At 42.0% G+C, this 26,849-nt stretch overlaps 1 protein-coding gene across 3 annotated transcripts in view; it reads left to right on the top strand.

Annotated features, from left to right (window-relative positions):
- The window catches only part of daam2 (dishevelled associated activator of morphogenesis 2), a 226,716-nt gene that overhangs the window by 175,914 nt on the left and 23,953 nt on the right, over positions 1-26,849 (top strand). For all 3 annotated transcript variants that reach the window (XM_036963291.1, XM_036963290.1, XM_036963289.1), the window contains exons 6-14: positions 5,132-5,465; positions 6,078-6,188; positions 8,337-8,440; positions 8,607-8,673; positions 8,994-9,111; positions 19,969-20,107; positions 25,009-25,067; positions 25,356-25,540; positions 26,126-26,413. In XM_036963291.1, the coding sequence (XP_036819186.1) occupies positions 5,132-5,465; positions 6,078-6,188; positions 8,337-8,440; positions 8,607-8,673; positions 8,994-9,111; positions 19,969-20,107; positions 25,009-25,067; positions 25,356-25,540; positions 26,126-26,413 (1,405 nt within the window). The remainder of the gene's footprint in view (positions 1-5,131; positions 5,466-6,077; positions 6,189-8,336; positions 8,441-8,606; positions 8,674-8,993; positions 9,112-19,968; positions 20,108-25,008; positions 25,068-25,355; positions 25,541-26,125; positions 26,414-26,849) is intronic.

Below are 26,849 nucleotides of genomic sequence, written 5' to 3' on the forward strand. Positions count from 1 at the left end.
ACAAGTCCTCAACTGGCAGCTTCATTAAATAGTACCGGCATAACACCAGTCTCAACATCAACAGTGAAGAGGTGACTCCGGGAGGCTGGCCTTTTCGGCAGAGTTGCAAAGAAAAAGCCATTTCTCAGACTTGCCCATAAAAATCAAATATTAAGATGGGCAAAAGAACAGACACTGGACAAAGGAACTCTGTCTTTAATCAAAATGACAGTTTTCAGCTGTGCTAATATAATTGCAAAAGGGTTTTCTAATAATCAATTAGCCTATTAAAATGATAAACTTGGATTCGCTAACACAACGTACCATTGGAACACAATAGTGATGTTTGCTGATAATGGGCCCCTGTACACCTATGTAGATATTCCAAAGAACATAATTCACAACATTAACAATGTCTACACTGTATTTCTGATCAATTTGATGTTATTTTAATGGACTTTCAAAGACGAGGACATTTCTAAGTGATCACAAACTTTTGAATGGTAGTGTGTGTATATATATATATATATATTTTTTTATACTTTTGCAAACATTTCTAAAAAACAGGTTTTGCTTTGTCATTATGGGGTATTGTGTGTCGATTTATGAGGGGGGAAAACTATTTAATCAGTTTTAGAATAAAACTCTGACTGTAGAGCTGTTAATTTTACACTATTAATAGAAAACAAATCCTTAAAATGAACTTCAGTTAGTAGAGATGGAGAAGACAAATGAAAACATTTGCTTAAAGTACTTTGCTTCCTTTTTCAAAATATTGTTTGTTGAATCATGGATGACTGGCATTTGTAACACGTTTCTGTAAATTATTTCTGCATATTCTTTCCAGTTTGCTTACATATTCCATCCAGTTCACTATATTTTGTATAATATATTACACTTGATCTTTCTTGAATAAGTTCCTCCATTTTTTATTCTGTGCCTCTTTTACAGTTTTTATTGCTTTCTAACTGTACTGTTAGTTCCTCTATTTCCTTTGTTAAGATGAACTCTTTTGACCTAAAAGAGGAGAGAAAGGAGAGGGAATGAAAAGGAGGAGAGAGAAAAAAAAATGAGGGAATGAGAACATTTGTAAATGGTTGGATGATGTTGGTATGTGGAGGGGGGACTGTTTTCACTGTTGAGAATTAGGCATTGTTGGATGTCCTTTGTAAGGAGCAGGAATTCATGGAGCACAAAGAGTATGTGTGTGTGTGCGCCTGTGTGTGTACGTGTATATGCATGCTTGTCTGCGTATGTGTTGTGTGTGACAGAGCACATCTGTGAGTAGCCACGTGTGACACCAAGATACCCACCTTCGTAATAACATCTGCCAACATTGAGCTGGCGATGTTACACCTTTAGGTAGAGAGATCAACTTCAATTTGCAGTGTGACAAAGAGTAATGTTAGTGCTGAAACGAGAAGCACATTGCATGTCAAGGGAGTCTGTTTTACCTGCGCACGTCTTTGTGAATGTGCTGTATGCGCACTCGGCCTTTGCAGTGTGTGCACCCCCCTCCCGGTCTTGGTCTTGACCCGGACTCAATTTGCACTGGTCTTGAATCAGTCTCGCTTTAGATGGTCTCGAACCCAACACTGGTGTACAGTATTTATGACCTTACCCATGTGTTCCTGGGGATCTGAGGGTTGCCAGTGCATTGCCAGGTGAACCGTGTGCGCTCTCGAAATCTGGGATTGAGTTAGCGGGAGGGTAGCCTGGCTTCAGATGTATAGGATAATAATGGCGTGATTTATGCGCTTTGAAGGATGGGGTGTGTTTTTTCCACTCCTGCTCTTGCCAAGAAAGCGGTGGGAGGGGATGGAACTTGGACTCAGCTCGTCTGACAGTGTCAAAACAATCTGTTACAATGACTGACTGTAAATCTCCCTCTGCTTCTTTTTTTTCCGCCTTCTTTCTCTCTCTCTTAATATTGCTGACTCTCTTGCTCTGTCTGTTTGATGTTTCTTACATTTTCTTAATTCTTCTTTCAGTGATTTATAAATAAGACCTACCCCCTCACTCTCTTTCACTTTTTCCCTCTCTTTGTCTGTCTGAACAGAAAACAGACTTACGTTTGTTATGAACTCTATCGATTTACATGATTTATGAACTTGATCAGGGAAAGAATCTGTGTGATGGGAACATCAAAATGGCCGACTTGATGTAATGCCCTTCATGTTTGTGTACTGTAGGTGATCAGATAGGCTTGCAGTTCTGCAAGAGGAAGGGGTTAATGAGGTGATTGACCCTTCATTAGCCCTGTTAATGAAGTCTGTCATTAGGAAAGTTCTAAGATGAATGTGGGTGGTATGAGTTTTATGGTTTACAGTTTCATGTGGGATCCCTTACTACAGCTGGTTAATGGGGGTAGGTAGCGTAGCGAGGGGTGCCTTTGTGTATCTATACTGAACAAAAATATAAGCACAACATGTAAGGTGTTGGTTTCATGAGCTGAAATAAAAAATCCCAGAAATGTTCCATAGAAAAACAAAAATCTTATTTCTCTCAAATGTTATGCACAAATTTGTTTACATGCCGGTCAGTTAGTTTCTCCTTCTCCAGGGTAATCTATCCACCTGACAGGTGTGGCATATCAAGAAGCTGATTAAACAGCATTGTCATTAGACAGGTGGAGCTTCTGCTGAGGACAATAAAAGGCCACTCTAAAATGTGCAGTTTTGTCACACAACACAATGCTACAGATGTTTTGAGGGAGCGTGCAATTGGCATGCTGACTGCAAGAATGTCCACAGGAGCTGGTGCAAGATAATTGAATGTTAATATCTCTACCATAAGCCGCCTCCAACGTCGTTTTAGAGAATTTGTCAGTAGGTCCAACCGGCCTCACAACTGCAGACCATGTGTAACCACGCCAGCCTGGACCTCCACATCGTCTGAGACCAGCCACCCGGACAGCTGATGAAACTGAAAAGTATTTATGTCTGTAATAAGGCCTTTTTGTGGGGGGAAAACTTATTCTGATTGGCTGAGCCTGGCTCCCCAGTGATTGGGACTATGCCCTCGCAGGCCCACCCATGTGAAATCTTAAGGATTAGGGCCTGAGGAATTCATTTTAATTGACTGATTTCCTTATGAACTGTAACTCAGTAAAATCTTTGAAATTGTTGCATTTATATTTTTGTTCAGTATATGTTCAGTGTTCAGTTCCTCGACCACTGACCCTTTGGTTTACCTGTGTTTCAATTCAGTACAGTTCAGTAAATCTGATGTGCATGATACGTTTTACGCTTGGTACTACTTTTTACCCATTTTACTACACCTTTTGAACTCTTGTTATCCTAAAGCCTCAAACAAACAACTTAGGCCAGACACATTTTGGGTTTCATTTAAACACGGAGATACAGTGCCTTGCGAAAGTATTCGGCCCCGTTGAACTTTGCGACCTTTTGCCACATTTCAGGCTTCAAACATAAAGATATAAAACTGTATTTTTTTGTGAAGAATCAACAACAAGTGGGACACAATCATGAAGTGGAACGACATTTATTGGATATTTCAAACTTTTTTAACAAATCAAAAACTGAAAAATTGGGCGTGCAAAATTATTCAGCCCCCTTACGTTAATACTTTGTAGCGCCACCTTTTGCTGCGATTGCAGCTGTAAGTCGCTTGGGGTATGTCTCTATCAGTTTTGCACATCGAGAGACTGAAATGTTTTCCCATTCCTCCTTGCAAAACAGCTCGAGCTCAGTGAGGTTGGCTGGAGAGCATTTGTGAACAGCAGTTTTCAGTTCTTTCCACAGATTCTCGATTGGATTCAGGTCTGGACTTTGACTTGGCCATTCTAACACCTGGATATGTTTATTTTTGAACCATTCCATTGTAGATTTTGCTTTATGTTTTGGATCATTGTCTTGTTGGAAGACAAATCTCCGTCCCAGTCTCAGGCCTTTTGCAGACTCCATCAGGTTTTCTTCCAGAATGGTCCTGTATTTGGCTCCATCCATCTTCCCATCAATTTTAACCATCTTCCCTGTCCCTGCTGAAGAAAAGCAGGCCCAAACCATGATGTTAACACCACCATGTTTGACAGTGGGGATGGTGTGTTCAGGGTGATGAGCTGTGTTGCTTTTACGCCAAACATAACGTTTTGCATTGTTGCCAAAAAGTTCAATTTTGGTTTCATCTGACCAGAGCACCTTCTTCCACATGTTTGGTGTGTCTCCCAGGTGGCTTGTGGCAAACTTTAAACAACACTTTTTATGGATATCTTTAAGAAATGGCTTTCTTCTTGCCACTCTTCCATAAAGGCCAGATTTGTGCAATATACGACTGATTGTTGTCCTATGGACAGAGTCTCCCACCTCAGCTGTAGATCTCTGCAGTTCATCCAGAGTCATCATGGGCCTCTTGGCTGCATCTCTGATCAGTCTTCTCCTTGTATGAGCTGAAAGTTTTGAGGGACGGCCAGGTCTTGGTAGATTTGCAGTGGTCTGATACTCCTTCCATTTCAATATTATCGCTTGCACAGTGCTCCTTGGGATGTTTAAAGCTTGGGAAATCTTTTTGTATCCAAATCCGGCTTTAAACTTCTTCACAACAGTATCTCGGACCTGCCTGGTGTGTTCCTTGTTCTTCATGATGCTCTCTGCGCTTTTAACGGACCTCTGAGACTATCACAGTGCAGGTGCATTTATACGGAGACTTGATTACACACAGGTGGATTGTATTTATCATCATTAGTCATTTAGGTCAACATTGGATCATTCAGAGATCCTCACTGAACTTCTGGAGAGAGTTTGCTGCACTGAAAGTAAAGGGGCTGAATAATTTTGCACGCCCAATTTTTCAGTTTTTGATTTGTTAAAAAAGTTTGAAATATCCAATAAATGTCGTTCCACTTCATGATTGTGTCCCACTTGTTGTTGATTCTTCACAAAAAAATACAGTTTTATATCTTTATGTTTGAAGCCTGAAATGTGGCAAAAGGTCGCAAAGTTCAAGGGGGCCGAATACTTTCGCAAGGCACTGTATTTGTCAAGGTGAATGAGATTTCATAAAAGTAAACTTAACCTCCCATGTGTGAAGCAGACCATAGTTTCCAGGGTTTGTTTAATCTTTGTCTTCCATTGTTGACCTTTTAACCTTTTTTGACTGACACATCCTCACGCCTCACCCCTCCACCTCCCAGGTTTGTGACGCGCTTCATTGAGCTCGAGGGCCTCACCTGCCTGCTCAATTTCCTGCGGAGCATGGACTACGAGACGTCGGAGAGCCGCGTGCACACCTCGGTCATCGGCTGCATCAAGGCCCTGATGAACAACTCGCAGGGTCGAGCTCACGTGCTGGCCCACCCGCAGAGCATCAATACCATCTCCCAGAGCTTGCGGCAGGACAACGTCAAGACCAAAGTGGCCGTGCTGGAGATCCTGGGCGCAGTGTGCCTGGTGCCCGATGGCCACAAGAAGGTGCTGCAGGCGATGGCCCACTACCAGAAGTATGCCGCCGAGAGGACCCGCTTCCAGGTATAGTCCACCAAGTGCTGAGGTACTCCTAAAGCTTATCAGAAGTAAATGACACACACTTTTTAGGTCATCCCCAAGAGTTAATATGTATTTTTAACCATGTTTAGAAGAGTTGCAAGGAAATTGTCCCTGTAATCCAAGGGTGGGCAAACTTCTTGGTCATAAAAAGGGCAGTTATTTTATTTCAATTGGACCTTAAAACCATTTAATTTAACATTTAATTGACCGGTGGGATGGATTGTAGTTTACCCACCACTGCAATTCTTGCAGATCAATTTAGTTGTTTTTTAATTTATTTTATTTAACCTTTATTTAACTAGTCAAGTTAGTTAAGAACAAATTCTTATTTACAATGAAGACCTACTCTGGCAAACCCGGACGACGCTGAGCCAATTGTGCGCCAATTGTGCGACTCCCAATCACGGCCGGTTGTTATACAGCCGGGAATTGAACCCGGGTCTGTAGTGACGCCTCTAGCAGTGAGAAGCTATGCCTTAGACCGCTGCACCACTCGAGAGCCTTGAGTTGTTTATGTATTGTAATGAATATAACTGAATAATTGTCCATTCAACCCATGCACCTAACTGAGAACTGTCCCTGTAACCCATGCAGACGTTACTGAATGAGCTAGACAGAAGTACGGGGCGCTACAGAGACGAGGTCAACCTGAAGACAGCCATCATGTCCTTTATCAACGCTGTGCTCAATGCCGGGGCTGGGGAGGTCAGTCATGATCGCCATGTTACTCTTTAACCCCCCTGTCACACCCACAGCTAGGTCTACTTTCTATTGGATGATTCATGGCAGAAAGAGTCACATTTAAACAGTGCTACCAAGATATCATCCAATAATTTGACTGCATACACCCTTAGAAATACATTAGATTTGAGTGATAAAGGCTACGTCATTGTTCATGGTTGAATTTGGGATGACCTTGGTCCCTTGTCAAACAGTCAGAATATGTCAAGAATACATCTTAAAGATGGAGTGTGGAGTAGGGGAAACGTTGTCACTGGCTGCCCCACCACTGTTTTTTAATTTTTGGTTGGCAGGTTGAGGAGTGTAATTTAGTAAAAAAAAATGTGTTAACATGATAAATTAAATTGCAGTACCCATTGTGCTCTTCTATCGCGTGTGCAATGATGTCCAAGCGGGGGAAAAAACAGTGTTTGCAGTAACTTCTTGTTGTTGAAATATTGCAAATGGACATGACTGTTTCATCATTAAGAATTCCAGCTGTACAGTGCCTTAGGAAAGTATTCAGGCCCCTTGATGTTTTCCACATTTTGCTACGTTACAGCGTTATTCTAAAATTGATTAAATAAAAACAAAATGCTCAGCAATCTACACACAATACCCCATAGTGACTAAGCGAAAACAGGCTTTTTGACATTTTTGCAAATGTATAAAAACGTTATATACAGAAATACCTTATTCATAAGTATTCAGACCTTTTGCTATGAGACTCGAAATTGAGCCCAGCTGCATCCATTAATCATCCTTGAGATGTTTCTGCAACTTCATTGGAGTTCACCTGTGGTAAATTCAATTGATTGGACATGATTTGGAAAGGCACAAAAAAACCTGTCTATTTAAGGTCCCACAGTTGACAGTGCATGTCAGAGCAAAAACTAAGCCATGAGAGCGAAGGAATTGTCTGTAGAGCTCCGAGACAGGATTCTGTCGAGGCACAGATCTGAGGAAGTGTACCAAAACATTTCTGCAGCATTGAAGATCCCCAAGGACAACCAGCACTGCAGCACTACACCAATCAGGCCTTTATGGTAGAGTGTGGTAGAGTGCATGGTAGAGTGGTAGAAGCCACTCCTCAGTAAAAGGAACATTTTAATTTATTTTACCTTTATTTAACTAGGCAAGTCAGTTAAAAATTAATTATTATTTTCAATGACGGCCCAGGAACAGTGGGTTAACTGCCTTGTTCAGGGGCAGAACGACAGATTAGGTTACTAGTCCAATGCTCTAACCCCTAGGCTACCTGCTGCCCACGGCCAAAAGGCCCCTAAAGACTCTCTGACCATGTGAAACAAGATGAAACCAAGATGGAACTATTTTGCCTGAATGCCAAGTGTCACATCTGGCACCATCCCTACGGTGATGCATGGTGGTGGCAGCATCATGCTGTGGGGAGGTTTTTCAGCAGAATGGACTGAGACACTAGTCAGTATCGAGGCAAAGATGAACAGAGCAAAGTACAGAGAGATCCTTGATGAAAACCCGCTCTAGTGCTCAGGACCACAGACTGGAGCGAAGGTTCACCTTACAACAGGACAACAACCCTACGCACACATCCAAGACAACACGGAATTGGCTTCGGGACAGTTCTCTCAATGTCCTTGAGTGGCCCAGCCAGAGCCCAGACTTGAACCCGATCGATCATCTCTTGAGAGACCTGAAATTGTTGTCGCACCGCTCCCCATCCAACCTGACCTTGAGAGGATCTGCAGAGAAGAATGAGAGAAACTCCCCAAATACAGGTGTGCCAAGAAGACTTGAGGCTGTAATCGTTGCCAAAGGTGCTTCAACAAAGTATTGAGTAAAGGGTCAGAATACTTATGTAAATGTGATATTTCAGTTTTTATTTTTAACCAGTTTTTGCTTTGTCATTATGGGGTATTGTGTGTAGATTGACATTATGGGGTATTGTGTGTAGATTGATGAGGGGTCTAAATACTTTCCCGAATGCACTGTAAGTCAAGTTTATTATTGTATTACAATAGTGCACAGACACAGTAGCCTACATACAAAAACACCTGATTAAAAGTCCAAGATCAAGCTATTGTATGCCTGAATGATTCAGTGTTGCTGCAGTTGTCATCAGCTGTGTTTGATACCCTGTACTTCAATCTTCAGGACAACCTGGAGTTCCGCCTCCACCTTAGGTACGAGTTCCTGATGTTGGGGATCCAGCCCGTGATTGACAAGCTCAGAGGGCACGATAATGCCATTCTGGACAGGTGAGGCAGGGGACAAGATGACCACCAAGCATCTTAGAAAGCTTCTTAGTCCCTACAGTAAGGTTGTTAGATTCGAAGCTGGCATGCAGCTGGTAAGATTTACAGACAGAGATGGAATGACTCACTCAAGCTTATTGTCCCTTTCATGCCTGTGTCATATTTCCAGGCATTTGGACTTCTTTGAGATGGTGAGGAATGAGGATGACTCGGAGCTTGCCAAGCGTTTTGACCTGGTGAGTGCCTGTTTTACCATCCCCATTGACATCAATACATTGTATAATTAAGCCCACATTGTTTTATTGAACTGAAATCAAAAGTATTGTCAAACCGAGCACTGGTATTAATGTACAACCTAGAACAGGTTCTCCTCTACGTTAGGCCCATGTAAAGTTCAAGTGTCTTTATTGTAATGTTCTTTATCTATGAATGTCGAACTTGGGTCATCCAGTGCTTGTATTGAAGATTGCTAATTGCATCCATGCCTCATTTCAGGCTTATTATTATGGATTGACTTGATATTTTAATGATTGTAGGTTTTCCTTTCATTCAACAGACCCACGTGGACACTAAGAGCGCTGGCCAGATGTTTGAGTTGATCAAGAAGAAGCTGAACCACACAGATGCCTATCCTTACCTGCTCTCTATCCTCCAGCACTGCCTCCAGATGCCCTGTGAGTACATCCATCACTATTAAATCTGCCTTACGGGCTGGTGAGGTATATTTATTCACAATATCCATTTCACAAATACACTATGGCAGTTTACATGACATGTCAAACTGAATATTTGTATTTATTATGGATTCCCAGGCAGCAACTGCTCTTCCTGGGGTGCAGCAAATTTAAGGCAGTTTATACAATCTTAAAACATTACAATACATTCACAGATTTCACAACACACTGTGTGCCCTCAGGCCCCTACTCCACCACTACCACATACATTGGGGCAAAAAAGTATTTAGTCAGCCACCAAATGTGCAAGTTCTCCCACTTAAAAAGATGAGAGAGGCCTTACATTTTCATCATAGGTACACTTCAACTATGACAGACAAAATGAGAAAAAAAATCCAGAAAATCACATTGTAGGATTTTTAATGAATTTATTTGCAAATTATGTTGGAAAATAAGTATTTGGTCAATAACAACATTTTATCTCAATACTTTGTTATATACCCTTTGTTGGCAATGACAGAGGCCAAACGTTTTCTGTAAGTCTTCACAAGGTTTTCACACACTGTTGCTGGTATTTTGGCCCATTCCTCCATGCAGATCTCCTCTAGAGCAGTGATGTTTTGGGGCTGTTGCTGGGGAACACGGACTTTCTACTCCCTCCAAAGAGGTTCTATAGGGTTGAGATCTGGAGACTGGCTAGGCCACACCAGGACCTTGAAATGCTTCTTACGAAGCCACTCCTTTGTTGCCCGGGCGGTGTGTTTGGGATCATCGTCATGCTGAAAGACCCAGCCACGTTTCATCTTCAATGCCCTTGCTGATGGAAGGAAGTTTTAACTCAAAATCTCACGATGCATGGCCCCATTCATTCTTTCCTTTACACGGATCAGTCGTCCTGGTCCCTTTGCAGAAAAACAGCCCCAAAGCATGATGTTTCCACCCCCATGCTTCACAGTAGGTTTGGATGCAACTCAGCATTCTTTGTCCTCCAAACACGACGAGTTGAGTTTTTACCAAAAAGTTATATTTTGGTTTCATCTGACCATATGACATTCTCCCAATCTTCTTGTGGATCATCCAAATGCTCTCTAGCAAACTTCAGACGGGCCTGGACATGTACTGTACCCCAGATCGAGGGAGATTATCAGTGGTCTTGTATGTCTTCCATTTCCTAATAATTGCTCCCACAGTTGATTTCTTCAAACCAAGCTGCTTACCTATAGTGGAGTTTGGACTGTGACTGAGGTTGTGGACAGGTGTCTTTTATACTGATAACAAGTTCAAACAGGTGCAATTAATACAGGTAACGAGTGGAAGACAGAGGAGCCTTTTAAAGAAGAGTTCTGTGGGAGCCAGAAATCTTGCTTGTTTGTGGGTGACCAAATACTTATTTTCCACCATAATTTGCAAATAAATTCATTAAAAATCCTACAATGTGATTTTCTGGATTTTTTTTCTCTCATTTTGTCTGTCATAGTTGAAGTGTACCTATGATGAAAATTACAGGCCTCTCATCTTTTTAAGTGGGAGAACTTGCACAATTGGTGGCTGACTAAATACTTTTTTGTCCCACTGTATCTACATTACTAAATCCATGTGTATGTATACTGCGTATGTTATTGTGTGTGTATGCATGTGTCTGTGCCAATGTTTGTGTTTCTTCACAGTCCTCACTGTTCCATAGGGTGTTTTTTAAATCAGTTTTTTTTTATCTAATTGTACTACTTGCATCAGTTACTTGATGTGGAATAGAGTTCCATGTAGTACTTTGTGCCTCCCATAGTATGTTCTGGACTTTGTCTGTGAAGAGACATCTTGTGGCATGTCTTGTGGGGTATGCATGGGTGTCCGAGCTGTGTGCCAGTAGTTTAGACAGACAGCTCGGTGCATTCAACATGTCATACCTCTCATAAATAAAACTAGTGATGAAGTCAATCTCTCCTCCACTTTCAGTCAGAAGAGATTGACATGCATATTATTAATATTAGCTCTCTGTGTACATCCAATGGCTAGCTGTTCTGCCCTGTTCTGAGCCAATTTGCAATTTTCCTAAGTCCTTTTTTGTGGCACCTGACCACACGACTGAACAGTAGTCCATGTGCGACAAAACTAGGGCCTGTCGGACCTGCCTTGTTGATAGTGTTGTTAAGAAGGCAGAGCATCGCTTTATTATAGACAGACTTCTCCCCATCTTAGCTACTACTGCATCAATATGTTTTGACCATGACAGTTTACTATCTAGTGTTTCTCCAAGCATTCATCTCAACTTGCTCAATTTCCACATGATTTAGTAGAGGTTTAGGGTTTAGTGAGTGTTTTGTTCCAAATACAATGCTTTTAGTTTTAGAAATATTTAGAGCAAACTTATTCCTTGCCACCCACTCTGAAACTAACTGCAGCTCTTTGTTGAGTGTTGCAGTCATTTCAGTCACTGTAGTAGCTGACGTGTGTACAGTGCCTTGCGAAAGTATTCGGCCCCCTTGAACTTTGCGACCTTTTGCCACATTTCAGGCTTCAAACATAAAGATATAAAACTGCACGCCCAATTTTTCAGTTTTTGATTTGTTAAAAAAGTTTGAAATATCCAATAAATGTCGTTCCACTTCATGATTGTGTCCCACTTGTTGTTGATCCTTCACAAAAAAATACAGTTTTATATCTTTATGTTTGAAGCCTGAAATGTGGGAAAAGGTCGCAAAGTTCAAGGGGGCCGAATACTTTTGCAAGGCACTGTAGTGTTGAGTCATCTGCATATATAGAAACTTTACTCAGTCAGTGGCATGTTGTTAGTAAAAATTGAAAAAAAGCAAGGGGCCTAAACAGCTACCTTGGGGAATTCCTGATTCTAACTGGATTATATTTGATAGGTTTCCATTAAAGAACACCCTCTGTGTTCTATTAGACAAGTAATTCTTTATCCACATTATAGCAGGGGGTGTAAAGCCATAACACATACATTTTTCCAGCAGTAGACTATGATCAATAATTTCAAAAGCTGCACTGAAGTCTAACAAGACAGCCCCCACAATAATTGTATCATCAATTTATCTTTGCATTGCACATACACACAATGAATATGTCTGTCTCCTAGGCTGGTCCATCACTATAACATCTGCCTCACAGGCTGTTTTTTCAATGCCTCGCAAAGATGGGCACTGATTGGTAGATGTGGAAAAAAGAAATAAAAAGCAGATGCTGACTATATCCCTTTGAGGATGGTGAAGTTATTATTGAGGCTTTGGGTGGTGTATCAATACACCCAGTAATCACAAAGATACAGGCATCCTTCTGAACTCATTTGCTGGTGAAGAAGGTGAAATCTCTGAGCAGTGTCCATGAGTCAATGGTGATTTTCAAACAGTTACTGAGTGTAATGGTTGTAATATGAGAAAACTGAGGATGGACCAACAATATTATAGTTTCTTCACAATACTAACCTAATTGACAGAGTGAAAAGAAGGAAGCTTGTGCAGAATAAAAATATTCCAAAAACATGCATCCTGTTTGCAACAAGGTACTTAAAACCTCTCTGGGATAGGCTGGACGTAAATGTCCCACCTGGCCAATTGCCAGGGAAAATGCAGAGCGCCAAATTCAAATAAAATACTATAAAATTCTAACTTTCATTAAATCACACATGTAAGATAACAAATTAAAGCTACACTCGTTGTGAATCCAGCCAACATGTCAGATTTCAAAAAGGCTTTTCCGCGAAAGCATAAGAATCTATTATTTGATGATAGCACAAAAGTAAACAAAGAGAGAGTAGCATATTTCAACCCTGCAGGCACCACACAAAATGCAGAAATAAAATATAAATCATGCCTTACCTTTGACAAGCTTCTTTTGTTGGCACTCCAATATGTCCCATGAACATCACAAATGGTCCTTTTGTTCGATTAATTCTGTCGATATATATCCAACATGTCCATTTATTTGGCGCGTTTGATCCAGAAAAAAACAGCTTCCAATTTGCGCAACGTCACTACAAAATATCTCAAAAGTTACCTGTAAACTTTGCCAAAACATTTCAAACTACTTTTGTAATACAACTTTAGGTATTTTTAAACGTTAATAATCGATGAAATTGAAGACGGGTCTATCTGTTTTCAATACAGGAGGATCACAAACTAACACTACTTTTCTAGTCTTGCGCAACTCTCAAACAGTACACATAACGTTACCCTGATCCAAGATGGCCGTACTTCTTCATTACACAAAGGAATAACCTCAACCAATTTCCAAAGACTGGTGACATCCAGTGGAAAGCGGTAGGAACTGCAAACAAGTGCCTTAGAAATCTCGTTTCCCAATGAAAACTCACTGAATAGACAGTTACCTCAAATTATTTTTCTGAATAGTTAGTCCTCTGGGTTTTGCCTGCTACATAAGTTATATTATACTCACAGACATGATTCAAACAGTTTTAGAAACTTCAGAGTATTTTCTATCCAAATCTACTAATAATAAGCATATTTTATATTCTTGGCATGAGTAACAGGAAGTTGAAATTGGGCATGCTATTTATCAAAAGTGAAAATGCTGCCCCCTATCCCAAAGAGGTTTTAAGTAATACTGCAAAAAAAATGACGAAGAAATTAAGTTTTTGTCCAAAATACAAATTGTTATGTTTGGGGCAAATCACTGAGTACCACTCTTCATATTTTCAGGCATGGTGGTGGCTGGATCATGTAATGGGTATGCTTGTCATCGGTAAGGACAAGGGAGTTTTTCATGTTCAAACTAATCTTAATACAGCTATAAGCACAGGCAAAATCCTAGAAGAAAACCTGGTTCAGTCTGTTTTCTACCAGTAATTGGGAGACAAATTCACCTTTCAGCAGGACAATAACATAAAACAACAGGCCAAATCTACACTGCTTGCTTACCAAGATGACATTGAATGTTCCTCAGTGGCCTAGTTACTGTTTTAACTTAAATCAGTTTTAAAATCTATGGCAATACTTGAAAATATCTGTATGGCAATGATCAACAATCAACTTGACAGCTTGAAGAAATGTTTTAAGATTATTTGGCAAATAATGTACAATCCAGATGTGGAAAGCTCTTAGAGACCCCAAAGGACACAGCTGTAAAAAAAAACAAAAAAAACATGTTTTTACTTATTATGCGGTATTGTGTGTAGATAGGTGAGGACAAAAATCTATTTAATCGATTTTGAGATCCGGTTGTAAAACAACAAAATGTCGATTAAGTCAAGAATACTTTTGAAAACTTTCTGAATGCACTGTAATAGGCCCAGACAGTACACTGTTATTTTTGTATCAAAGATGATTTTTCACTTTGGCGCCAGTCTTGTGTTAGCGAGGTAACTTTGGTCATTCAAAAATGGTTCACCTTTTAGCAAGGTACATTTCTATGGCATAGAATCCTTCAGAACTAACCTTCTCCTTGGCAGGTTAACTCATGGCTAACTCCACTTACCCAAATTAAATTATAGAGTTGAGGACCATTGAAATCAGATTCCATTCCTCTCGCAAAGATTGTGTCATCAGCCCCTTCATTTGAGGGAGATGACTGATTTTGTTTGACACATTTAGCAATGGTTTAATTAAATTACATTTAAGTTAGCAATTAGCATTTTAAACTTCACGCAATGTAACACTTTTGTATGACTTAATACTAATTATAATATTGATAAAATGTAAACATAAATAAGCACACCAAAGACACCATTAACGATAAGTAATAAAATAAAGACTGCAGTTCTAAAAGCCTATTTCACATAGTCTGCTGATTTTGCAAGATAACTTTTATTTCATTTTGAAAATGTGGCACTGACTCGCCCATGGATTGATATTTCAGCATTGTCTCAATTAAGAGTTAGGCATTTGACTAGCCATGTGCGACATGCTCACGCAGTTACAAGCCTGCTAGATTTAGCGGCAGGCGGATGAACAATGTCCGCTGCCATAGTATGGATGAAGCCTTCGCTGGAATGTAAAGCTAACTGAAGCTGGTTAATTTTTAGAAAACCCTTAGTAGATCTAGCTTGCTTCGTAGGATATCCCTCAGGGCTGCTTGTTTGGTGAAGTGTACTTTTGATTGTTTACTTATTAAAATACGCTGCCTGTGGCAAGCTACTCACTGTCACCGTCATGCCTTCTTTCTCTAACTTTGTGACCTAGGGCTGAATGATGTTCAATGAGCGACTCGTAGAGCGCCTTCTACAGGCAATCATTGAACATTTTAAAAAATGAGCGCAAATGAGCAGACATATTTGTTTATTCTACAGTGGCTTCTGAAACTATTCACCCCCCTTGGCATTTTTCCTATTTTCTTACCTGGAATTAAAATGTATTTTTTTGGGGGGGTTGTATCATTTGATTTACCCAACATGCCTACCACTTTCTAGATGCAATTTTTTTTTTTATTGTGGAACAAACAAGAAATAAGACAAAAAAATTGAACTTGAGCGTGCATAACTATTAAGCTCCCCAAAAGTCAATACTTTGTAGAGCCACCTTTTGCAGCAATTACAGCTGCAAGTATCTTGGGGTATGTCTCTATAAGCTTGGCACATCTAGCCACTCTGATTTTTGCCCATTCTTCAAGGTAAAATGACTCCAGCTCAAGTTGGATGTGTTCCGCTGGTGTACAGCAATCTTTAAGTCATACAACAAATTCTCAATTGGATTGAGGTCTGGATTTTGACTAGGCCATTCCAAGATGTTTAAATGTTTCCCCTTAAACCACTCAAGTGTTGCTTTAGCAGTATGCTTAGGGTCATTGTCCTGCTGGAAGGTGAACCTCCATCCCAGTCTCAAATCTCTGGAAGACAGAAACAGGTTTCCTTCAAGAATTATTTATTTAACAGCTATCACTCACCTCGGATTAGACAAATATTTTTTTCTTCAACAAGCAAGACGCACAGGACATTCTCCGAACACCCGACAAGGCCGCCAACCCAGTTATTTGCAAGAGGAAGTTACGCAGGTACAGAGGACACAGAGCCGGGAGTCTTATAAGGATCCACAGAAGGCGAGTGGGAAAGCTGCCGTTACCGTCAATATTACTTGCCAACGTGCAATCATTGGACAATAAATTAGACGAGGTACGATCACGAATATCCGACCAATGGGACATCAAAAACTGTAATATCTTATGTGTCACGGAATCGTGGCTGAATGAAGACATGGATATTCAGATAGCGGGATATACACTGCAGCGGCAGGATAGAACAACACAAGAATAGCCCACAAGAAGAGGGTGGCCGTCTGTGCATATTTGTAAACAACTGCTGGTGCACGAAATCTAAGGAAGTCTCTAGATTTTGCTCGTCTGAAGTAGAGTATCTTGTGAAAAAATGCAGACCACACTATTTGCCTAGAGTTTTCCCCTATACTTTTCTTGGCTGTTTTTTTTACCCCCACAGACGGATGCTGGCACTAAGACCGCACTCAGTCAGCTGAAAAAGGAAATAAGCAAACAGAAAACTGCCACCCAGAGGTGGGGCTCCTAGTGGCCGGAGACTTTAATGCAGGGAAACTTAAATCAGTTCTACCTCATTTCTATCAACAAGTTAAATGTGCAACCAGAGGGAAAAAAATCTAGATCACCTGTACTCCACACACAGAGACGCGTACAAAGTTCTCCCTTGTCCTCCATTTGGTAAATCCGACCACAATTCTATCCTCCTGATTCCTGCTTACAAGCAAAAAAAAAAAAGCACCAGTGACTCAGTCTATAAAAAAGTGGTCAGATGAAGCAGATGCTAAACTACAGGACTGTTTTGCTATCACAAACTGGAACATGTTCTGGGATTCTTCCGATGACATTGAGGAGTATACCACATCAGTCACTGGCTTTATCAATAAGTGCATCGAGGACATCGTCCCCACAGTGACTGTACGTACATACCCCAAGCAGAAGCCACAGGCAACAAGGCTAGAGCTGCCGCTTTCAAGGTGCAGGACTCTAACCTGGAAGCTTATAAGAAATCCTGCTATGCCCGCCGACGAACCATCAAACAGGCAAAGCCTCAATACAGGGCTAAGATCAAATCGTACTACACCAGCTCTGACGCTCGTCTTATGTGGCAGGGCTTGCAAACTATTACAGACTACAAAGGGAAGCACAGCCTAGAGCTGCCCAGTGACACAAGCCTACCAGACGAGCTATATCACTTCTATGCTCGCTTCGAGGCAAGCGACACTGAGGCATGCATGACAGCATTAGCTGTTCCCGAGAACTGTGTGATCACGCTCCTCATAGCCGGCGTGAGTAAGACCTTTAACAGGTCAACATTCACAAGGCTGCGGGGCCAGACGGATTACCAGTACGTGTGCTCCGGGCATGTGCTGACCAACTGGCAGGTGTCTTCACTGACATTTTCAACATGTCCCTGATTTGAGTCTGTAATACCAACATGTTTCTAGCAGATCACCATAGTCCCTGTGCCCAAGAACACGAAGGAAACCTGCCTAAATGACTACAGACCCGTAACACTCACGTCCGTAGCCATGAAGTGCTTTGAAAGGCTGGTAATGGCTCACATACACACCATTATCCCAGAAACCCTAGATCCACTACAATTTCCATACCGCCCAAACAGAACCACATATGTTACAATCTCTATTGCACTCCAAAAGGAACACCTACGTGAGAATGCTATTCATTGACTATAGCTCAGCGTTCAACACCATTGTACCCTCAAAGCTCATCACTGAGCTAAAGATCCTGGGATTAAAAACCTCACTCTGTAATTGGATCCTGGACTTCCTGACGGGCTGCCCCGAGGTGGTGAGGGTAGGTAGCAACACATCTGCCACGCTGATCCTCAACACTGGAGCCCCTCAGGGGTGTGTGCTCAGTCCCCTCCTGTACTCCCTGTTCACTGTATGGCCAGGCACGACTACAACACCATCATTAAGTTTGCAGACGACACAACAGTGGCCAGCAGTAGGCCTGATCACCGACAACGACGAGACAGCCTATAGGGAGGAGGTCGGAGACCTGGCCTGGTGGTGCCGGAATAACAATCTTTCCCTCAACGTAACCAGGACTAAGGAGATGATTGTGGACTACAGGAAAAGGAGGACGAGCACTCCCCTATTCCCATCGACAGGGCTGTAGTGGAGCAGGTTGGAAGCTTCAAGTTCCTTGGTGTCCACATCTCCAATAAACTAGAATGGTCCAAACACACCAAGACAGTTGTGAAGAGGGCACGACAAATCCTATTCCCCATCAGGAAACTAAAAAGATTTGGCATGGGTCCTCAGATCCTCAAAAGGTTCTACAGCTGCAACATTGAGAGCATCCTGACTGGTTGCATCACTGCCTGGTATGGCAATTGCTCGGCCTCCGACCGCAAGGCACTACAGAGGGTAGTGTGTACGGCCCAGTACATCACTGGGGCTAAGCTGCCTGCCATCCAGGATCTCTACACCACGCGGTGTCAGAGGAAGGTCCTAAAAATTGTCAAAGTCCCCAGCCACCCCAGTCATAGACTGTTCTCTCTACGACCGCATGGCAAGCGGTACCGGACTGCCAAGTCTAGGACAAAAAGTCTTCTCAACAGCTTCTACCCCCAAGCCATAACACTCCTGAACAGGTTATCAATTGGCTTCCCGGACTATTTGCATTATGTGCCCACCCCCCCAACCCCTCTTTTTACTCTGCTGCTTCTCTCTGTTTGTCATATATGCAAACTTTAACAATACATTCATGTACATACTCCCTTAATTGGCCCAACCAACCAGTGCCCCGCGATATTGGCTAACCTGGCTATCAGCATTGTGTCCTGCCACCCACCACCCACCAATCCCTATTTTTCCCACTGCTACTCTCTGTTTATCATATATGCATAGCCACTTTAACCATATCTACGTGTTCATACTTCCTCAATCAGCCCGACTAACCGGTGCCTGTATGTAGCCTCACTACTGTTATAGCCTCACTACTGTATATAGCCTTGCTACTGTTATTTTTCACTGTCTTTTTACTGTTGTTTTTATTTCTTTACTTACCTATTGTTCACTTAATACCTTTTTTGCACTATTGGTTAGAGCCTGTAAGTAAGCATTTCACTGTAAGGTCTGTTAAATTTGGCACACTTGACAAATAAACTTTGATTTGATTGATTCATAGCAAAGGGGGTGAATACATATATACACAGCACTTTTCCGTTTGATTTTGTTTTGAAACAAGTAATTTTTTTCACTTCACCAATTTGGACTATTTTGTTTATGTCCATTACATGAAATCCAAATAAAATCCTTTTAAATTATAGGTTGTAATGCAATAAAATAGGAAAAACGCCAAGGGGGATGAGTACTTTATACTGTATGTATATAATATCTGAATTTTATCTTTGGAATGAAGTCCAATACAATTTTTTTGGTGAAAGGGTAATGTCAGACAATAATATCGGTCAACCGATTTATCGGTCGGCCTCTGTTACATCAGCTTCCCAGGTTGGTCACTATTAGATCTGCCTCAAAGCCTGGTTCATCACTATTACATCTGCCTCACTGTGGTCAAGAATAAGTCTCCAGACGTGTGAAGACAGTGTACCTTAACTGATAAAAAGGATTGACTCTAGTCAACACTGCAAAGGCTGGGTGATAATGATAGCTGCCTCAAAAGTTGGTCAATGTTTCTGCCACTACTCATAACCATGAATCCATGGAGCCATTTATACCCCCTCTTACAAAAACACACCAGTTGTTCTTGAAGAAAATCTTATTTTCTGAATTGATGAGAGTGGTGAGGCTAAAATCTTAATATTGATCATTGTCATTGAAGTCCTTCTGCTTGTCCTCCAAGGAGCTAACCTTTCTTCATCGGTGTGTGTGTGACCTTAGAAGTTTATTAACTCTGTTTGGTGTTTTCCAGACAAACGCGGAGGGGGCAGTCTGCAGCATTGGCAGCTCCTAGACCGGATCCTGCAGCAGATAGTCCTACAAGATGAGAAGGGAGAGGACCCGGACATAGCGCCCCTAGACAACTTCAGTGTCAAAAATATAATTCGCATGTGAGTATCCTGGCCTCACACGATTTGTGACACACCAACATAGATACACACTCTCACTCATACTCACGGACACAACTAAAAACGCGCCCGGATGTTTGCACACACAATGTTGCTTATGATCATGTGTCTTCATGTTGTCAAGCAACTGTGTTGAGAAATAGAGGTATTATGAGAGATTTTCTTTGTTGCTAGAGCTGTATATAGAACCTGACTGAACCAAGTAGGAAATTCAAGAGACACATGGAAGCATCCTTTTGGCATAACATCTTGTGCTGATCAAAGACTTCCTTGACATCGACAGCTGCTGTTATGACACAATGTTTCAATCTTGGTGGGAACACACAAAAATACTGAAATAGCCCAATGTTTGCTTACCAGAGTTCAAAGAGAGTGAAGAGAATGGGGTGGGGCATCTTTTGTTCACAAAACTAGACAGGATTTCAACTGGAAATTCAACGTGGGCTGCGGAACAATTCCCTACCTTTATTCTCAGTCTGCAGCCCTTCACTCCCCCTTATGGATTTAAACAGAATGGACTGATATAGGAAATATGGCGAAGACACCCTCTAGCCTTAACATACACCAATCTAATGCTATCGTATCCACAAGGGGGAGTGAGCAAGTGCACCCTTCATGGACAATGTATAGAAAATTGGACTGCAGCCATAAGCTGGGCCTGAGCGAGGATTCAGGGAAAGTGATTGGTCAGAATGGGGAGGTGGGGTGGCAGCAGGGGGCTGTGGGATTGCACGGTACCTGCCTCACTCAGTGAGGTGAATTGTCATGAAAGCAGAAGCAAGATCAAAAGGAATTGCTGTAATCGTGTTAGCCGAACGACTCCACGATTCCCAGCCCAGTCGACCATGTTACATTGAATCAATTTCTAACATTTTTGACATGCGTTTTTCTGGATTTTTTTGTTGTCATTCTGTCTCTCACTGTTCAAATAAACCTACCATAAAAATTATAGACTGATAATTTCTTTGTCAGTGGGCAAACGTACAAAATCAGCAGGGACCAAATACTTTTTCCCTCACTGTACATGTAGGTTGAAATGTCCAAGTTCTGTCTCTTTCCCCCTCTCCATCTCGGTCTCCCTTCATCTTTCACTCATCTTTCACTCTCCCTCCCTCTCTTCCTCCCATGTCTCCTCATAGTCATACTGTACCCCCCCCCCCCCCCCCCCCCCATTTCTCTCTGTAATTCTTAAAACAAGCTAAGAGCAATGATTAATGTGTTTAGTCTTCTCTATGAAAGCACCACAAAGCATCGGGAGGAAACCTTGGCCAACGCTAGCCACTCAATTGACTTTCACTAACCTATGTTTGTATAATTGGTACACTTCGGTGTGATTCTTTCCAGTAGCAAAGTGGGCAAGTTTGGACACAAGTCCACCAATTGTGCCTCCATTAAACAGTTTAAATATTTAATAATGTATACATTAATGGCAGGCTTGTTTTGTTTCCATATAAACCCTCTTAGAGTATTGTGCTTGGAAAATAGTATAGGTTGAGAGGGAGAGGGTAGAAGTTAACTAAGTTATAGTCAACTATCGAAAGAGTACAGTGCGTCGGAGCCGTTGTTTGAGCCATTGTTGTTGATGGCAGACGCTCAGGAGTAGACGGTCTGAAAAAAAAAAAAGACAAAGTCGTTAATCATTTGTAGTCGCTGTGAGGACGGCTCTGGCAATCGCCTGCACTGACAGAAATGATCACTCCGCAAAACTGTTTTTTTTTTTTTAAAACTAACTCATCTCTAGCAAATAACTGTCATTCGTTGATAGGTTTGAGCTGTTTAATGTACTTGGTTCTGAGATGAGTCTTGTCAAAATGTATTTTTTTCCCCAGGTACACTGTGCTTTGAGTGTAACAAAGTTGTATATATTTACAAAAGTACACTAGTGATCTCAAAAACACCTAAGTCACCTTGTCATCGTCATTTCTTCTAGGCATGAATATGTGCAAACTTATTTGGCCATTTCCTAGTCATCAATAGACGGTCAAAACAATGTGTCCATGTTCTCTGTCTGGATCTTCATTCTAGTTCTCTCGCTCTCTAGCTCTCTTGCTGTCTCGCTCTCTCTCAAACTCTATTTCCACTCCTTCACCTCCAGCCATGGGTACCACCATTGCACCAGGTGTCTCTGTCTCCATCATCTAGTCCTTCATGGCGCTTCCATTGATCATCTTTACAATTTCTTAGTCTCTCTCATAGCTTCCATATCCAATCTCACACTTTCACCCACTGTCAAACATGCTGTACCACTGTACCTATTGTAACATATTGATATCAGGGCCTGTGTTCAGAGTCTCAGAGTAGGAGTGCTGATGTAGGATCAGTTTTGCCTTCTAGTTTGCCATAAAGAAGTTGATATGACAGGGGAAACCTAATCCTAGATCAGCACTCCTACTCTAATAGTGCTTTTTAAATACAGGCCTTAAACTCTAACCCGGTATAATGTATAGCATTGAAAACCTTAATTTGAGAACAACATCTATAAATATGAAAATAACAATGCAGCCTTATAGCCTTGATTGCATATTAATGACGACGTGCTATGCGAAGTTGGATAAATTACATTTCAACCCAGTCAGCAAAGCCAATGAATCGAAATTGCACTCATTACCAATTGTTCGCAAGATTGTGCCAACAGAGCTGGTCGCCTCGCTTCAAGTCCTTAGGAAACGATGCAGTAATTTGTTTTTATGTATTATTTCTTACATTGTTAGCTCAGAAAATCTTAAGTGTAATTACATATAGCCGGGAAGAACTATTGGATATAAGAGTGACATCAACTTACCAACATTACGACCAGGAATACAACTTTCCCGAAGCGGATCCTTTGTTCGGACCACCACCCAGGGCATTGTATCTAATCCCAGAGACCGAACAAAAACAACGTTGTCGCCGCAGGAGAGGCAGAAGGAGCGGCCTACTGGTCAGACTTAGAATGCGAGCACACCACCCACCGCCTCCGAGCATATTACTCACCAATGTCCAGTCTCTAGACAACTTGGTGGATGAAATTAGGGCACGAGTTGCCTTCCAGAGAGATCAGAGCTTGTAACAGTCTCTGTTTCACAGAAACATGGCTCACTTGGGATATGTTGTCAGAGTTGGTACAGCCACCGGGTTTCTTCATGTGTCGCACCGAAAGAAACAAACATCTCTCTGGTAAGAAGAAGGGCGGGGGTGTATGCCTCATGATTAACGACTCATGGTGTAACAATAACAACATACAGGAACTCAAGTCCTTTTGTTCACCTGACCTAGAATTCCTTACAATCAAATGCTGACTGCATCATCTACCAAGAGAATTCTCTTTGATTATAGTCACAGCCGTATATACCCCCCCCCCCTCCCTCTCCCCAAGCATGGCCCTGAAAGAACTTCACTGGAATCTATGTAACCTGGAAAACATATATCCTGAGGCTGCATTTATTGTAGCTGAAGATTTTAACAAAGCTAATTTGAGAACAAGGCTACCTTGTACATTGACTTTAGTACCCGCTCGAGCAGAACACTGGACCACTGCTACTCAACCCCGCCCTGTGCAATTGGGTCCTGGACTTTCTGACGGGCCACCCAAGGTGGTGAAGGTAGGAAACAACATCTCCACTTCGCTGATCCTCAACACCGGGTCCCCACCAGGGTGTGTGCTTAGCCCCCTCTTGTACTCCCTGTTCACCCACGACTGAGTGGCCATGCACACCTCCAACTCAATCATCAAGTTTGCAGGCGACACAACAGTGGTGGGCTTGATACCAACAATGACAAGACAACCTACAGGGAGAAGGTGAGGGCCCTTGGAGTGTGGTGTCAGGAAAACAACCTTTCACTCAACGTCAACAAAACAAAGGAGATGATTGTGGACCACGGGAAACAGCAGAGGGAGCACCCCCCTATCCACATCGACAGGACAGTAGTGGAGAAGGTGGAAAGTTAAGTTCCTCGGTGGACACATCACGGATAAACTGAAATGGTCCACCCACACAGACAGCGTGGTGAAGAAGGTGCAACAATGCCTCTTCAATCTCAGGAGGCTGAAGAAATGTGGCTAACAAACTTTTACAGATGCACAATCAAGAGCATCCCGTCAGGCTGTATCACCGCCTGGTATGGCAACTGCCCTCAAACGCAAGGCTCTCCAGAGGGTATTGCGGTCTGCACAATGCTTCACCGGGGGCAAACTACCTGCCCTCCAGGACACATGCAGCATCCGATGTCACAGGAATGACAAAAAAGATAATCAAGGACAACAAGCACCCGAGCCACTGCCTGTTCACCCCGCTATCATCCAGAAGGCGAGGTCAGTACAGGTGCATCAAAGCTGGGACAGAAGCTGTTTTTCAGTCTTTCGATCTCAAGTCCATCAGACTGTTAAACAGCCATCAATAACATTGAGAGGCTGCTGCTGACCCAAATCACTGTCCACTTTAATAACTGGATTTAATAAAGGTATCACTAGTGAAATTAAATTATGCCAGTTTAATAATATTTGCATACCCTACATTCCTCATCTCATATGTATATACTGTACTCTATACCACCTACTGCATCTTACCTATTCTGTTCGGCCATCGCTCATCCATATATGTATATGTACATATTCTTATTCATTCCTTTACACTTGTGTGTATAAGGTAGTTGTTGTGAATTTGTTAGATTATTTGTTAGATATTACTGCACTGTCGGAACTAGAAGCACAAGCATTTCGCTACACTCGCATTAACATCTGCTAACCATGTGTATGTGACAAATACAATTTGATTTGATTTGAAATGGACCATTTTCCTTGTATTGAATTGACCGTTTGGCTCGATTTAGTGTGGACCGTGGAGCCCTGTTACCAAATAGACTTTGATTAGGTTAAGAGCCATGTTGTTTGTCTTTCCTCACAGGTTGTTCAATGAAAATGAGGTTAAGCAATGGAGAGACCAAGCAGAGAAGTTTAGGAAAGGTAAAACGGTATCTTCTACATGTTTGAAACATCGCCATATGCTGGCCATAGTGCAGAAGTGCATCTATGGGATTGTGTTATGCCTTTGGCCAGAGATGCAGAGAGCCGTGTGTGTGTATTTGTCTGCATGTGTCCTTCTGTTTGCTTGTGAATGTCTACCGTGTGTGGGTGTAGTGTGTGCGTTTCTGTTTGTGTGTGTGTGCAAGTCCGAGTGCTTGTGTGTGCGAATTTGAGAATATACAACAATTTGAACAGCAATGATATCTTCTACACCATGTGCTCTTTTAGACCACTCAGAGCTAATGGCCAAGCTGGAGCGGAAAGAGAGGGAATGTGATACCAAGACGCAGGAGAAGGAGGACATGATGAAGACCCTCAATAAGATGAAGGACAAACTACAGAGAGAGGGAGTGGAGTTGCGGTCAGCGCGGGACCAAGTGCTCGACCTGCACTCGCGCATCAGTGACATAGCAGTAAGCATGCTTTCACAATGTCTCTTCTTGTCCCACTGTTTTAGGCTGTGTCCACACAGAGACGGATGAAATCGTATATGCAGTCATTATTGTGTTTTACTGTTTTAGTCCATCAGTCAAGTCTCAAGTCAATTATTTTGGGACAAGATGCAAACTCAAAGAGGCGGGCATATTATGTGTATTTTTTGACGGACAATCATTTCAGTTGTCCATCATCCAACAAATGACTTCCATTGAAAAGTTTTCATTATTAGATGCAAAATCTCTGTCTGTAGCCTTAGGGTTGGCAAACTGTAGTTAAAGATTGAAATTCAGAAAATCTATATTGTCCCGTTGCTAGCAATGGAGTTTCAACAGTATACATATGTTTACACATATTTCGAAAAGGCAAACACATAGTCATGTTCAATTTCATACTGTTCGAAGGTTGGTTTGAAACCACATGTTATATTCTTAATGTGATGCCAAATGCTTCATAGTTTGTTTTAGTTTAATGGTGTGCAAATAAAAGTTTTTAATAGATTGTTTGATTTTCTTATTTCTAACAAGTAAACATCCTCTCATTTTCTTTCTTTCCACCAATAGGGTGACAGCGTACCTTTCCCTCCTCCGCCCCCTGGTGGCCCCGTCCCCCCTCCCCCCATGACTGGAGGCTTCCCTCCGCCCCCTCCCCCTCTGCCATTCAGCTGCCCTCCTCCTCCCCCTCCTCCACCTGGAGGCCCTCCTCCTCCTCCTGGAGCTCCACCCATCTTCTCTGGAATCCCACCTCCTCTGGGCCCACCTGGATTTATTACTACTGCTACCATGCGCTCCAAGTCTATCCCGCAGCCCTCGCACCCACTCAAATCTTTCAACTGGGCCAAGCTGGGCGAGGTAAAGAGTACTGGTCTGTTGTCTGATTTCACTGAAATAACCACTTCTAGGGCTACATTTAATATAAATATATTTGTGTTAATGTACAGTACCAGTCAAAAGTTTGGAAACGGCTACTCATTCAAGGGTTTTTCTTTCTTTTTACTATTTTCTACATTGTAGTACACTAGTGAAGACATCAAAACTATGAAATAACACAAATGGAATCATGTAGTAACCAAAAAAAACAGTACTTTTTCAAAGTAGTCACCCTTTGCCTTGATGACAGCTTTGCACACTCTTGGCATTCTCTCAACCAGCTTCACCTGGAATGCTTTTCCAACAGTCTTGAAGGAGTTCCCACATATGCTGAGCACTTGTTGGTTGATTTCCCTTCACTCTGTAGTCCAACCCATCCCAAACCATCCCAATTGGGTTGAGGTAGGGTGATGGTGGA

This window comes from Oncorhynchus mykiss, chromosome 26 (assembly GCF_013265735.2).
Source record: "Oncorhynchus mykiss isolate Arlee chromosome 26, USDA_OmykA_1.1, whole genome shotgun sequence".
Taxonomy (NCBI): Eukaryota; Metazoa; Chordata; class Actinopteri; order Salmoniformes; family Salmonidae; genus Oncorhynchus; species Oncorhynchus mykiss.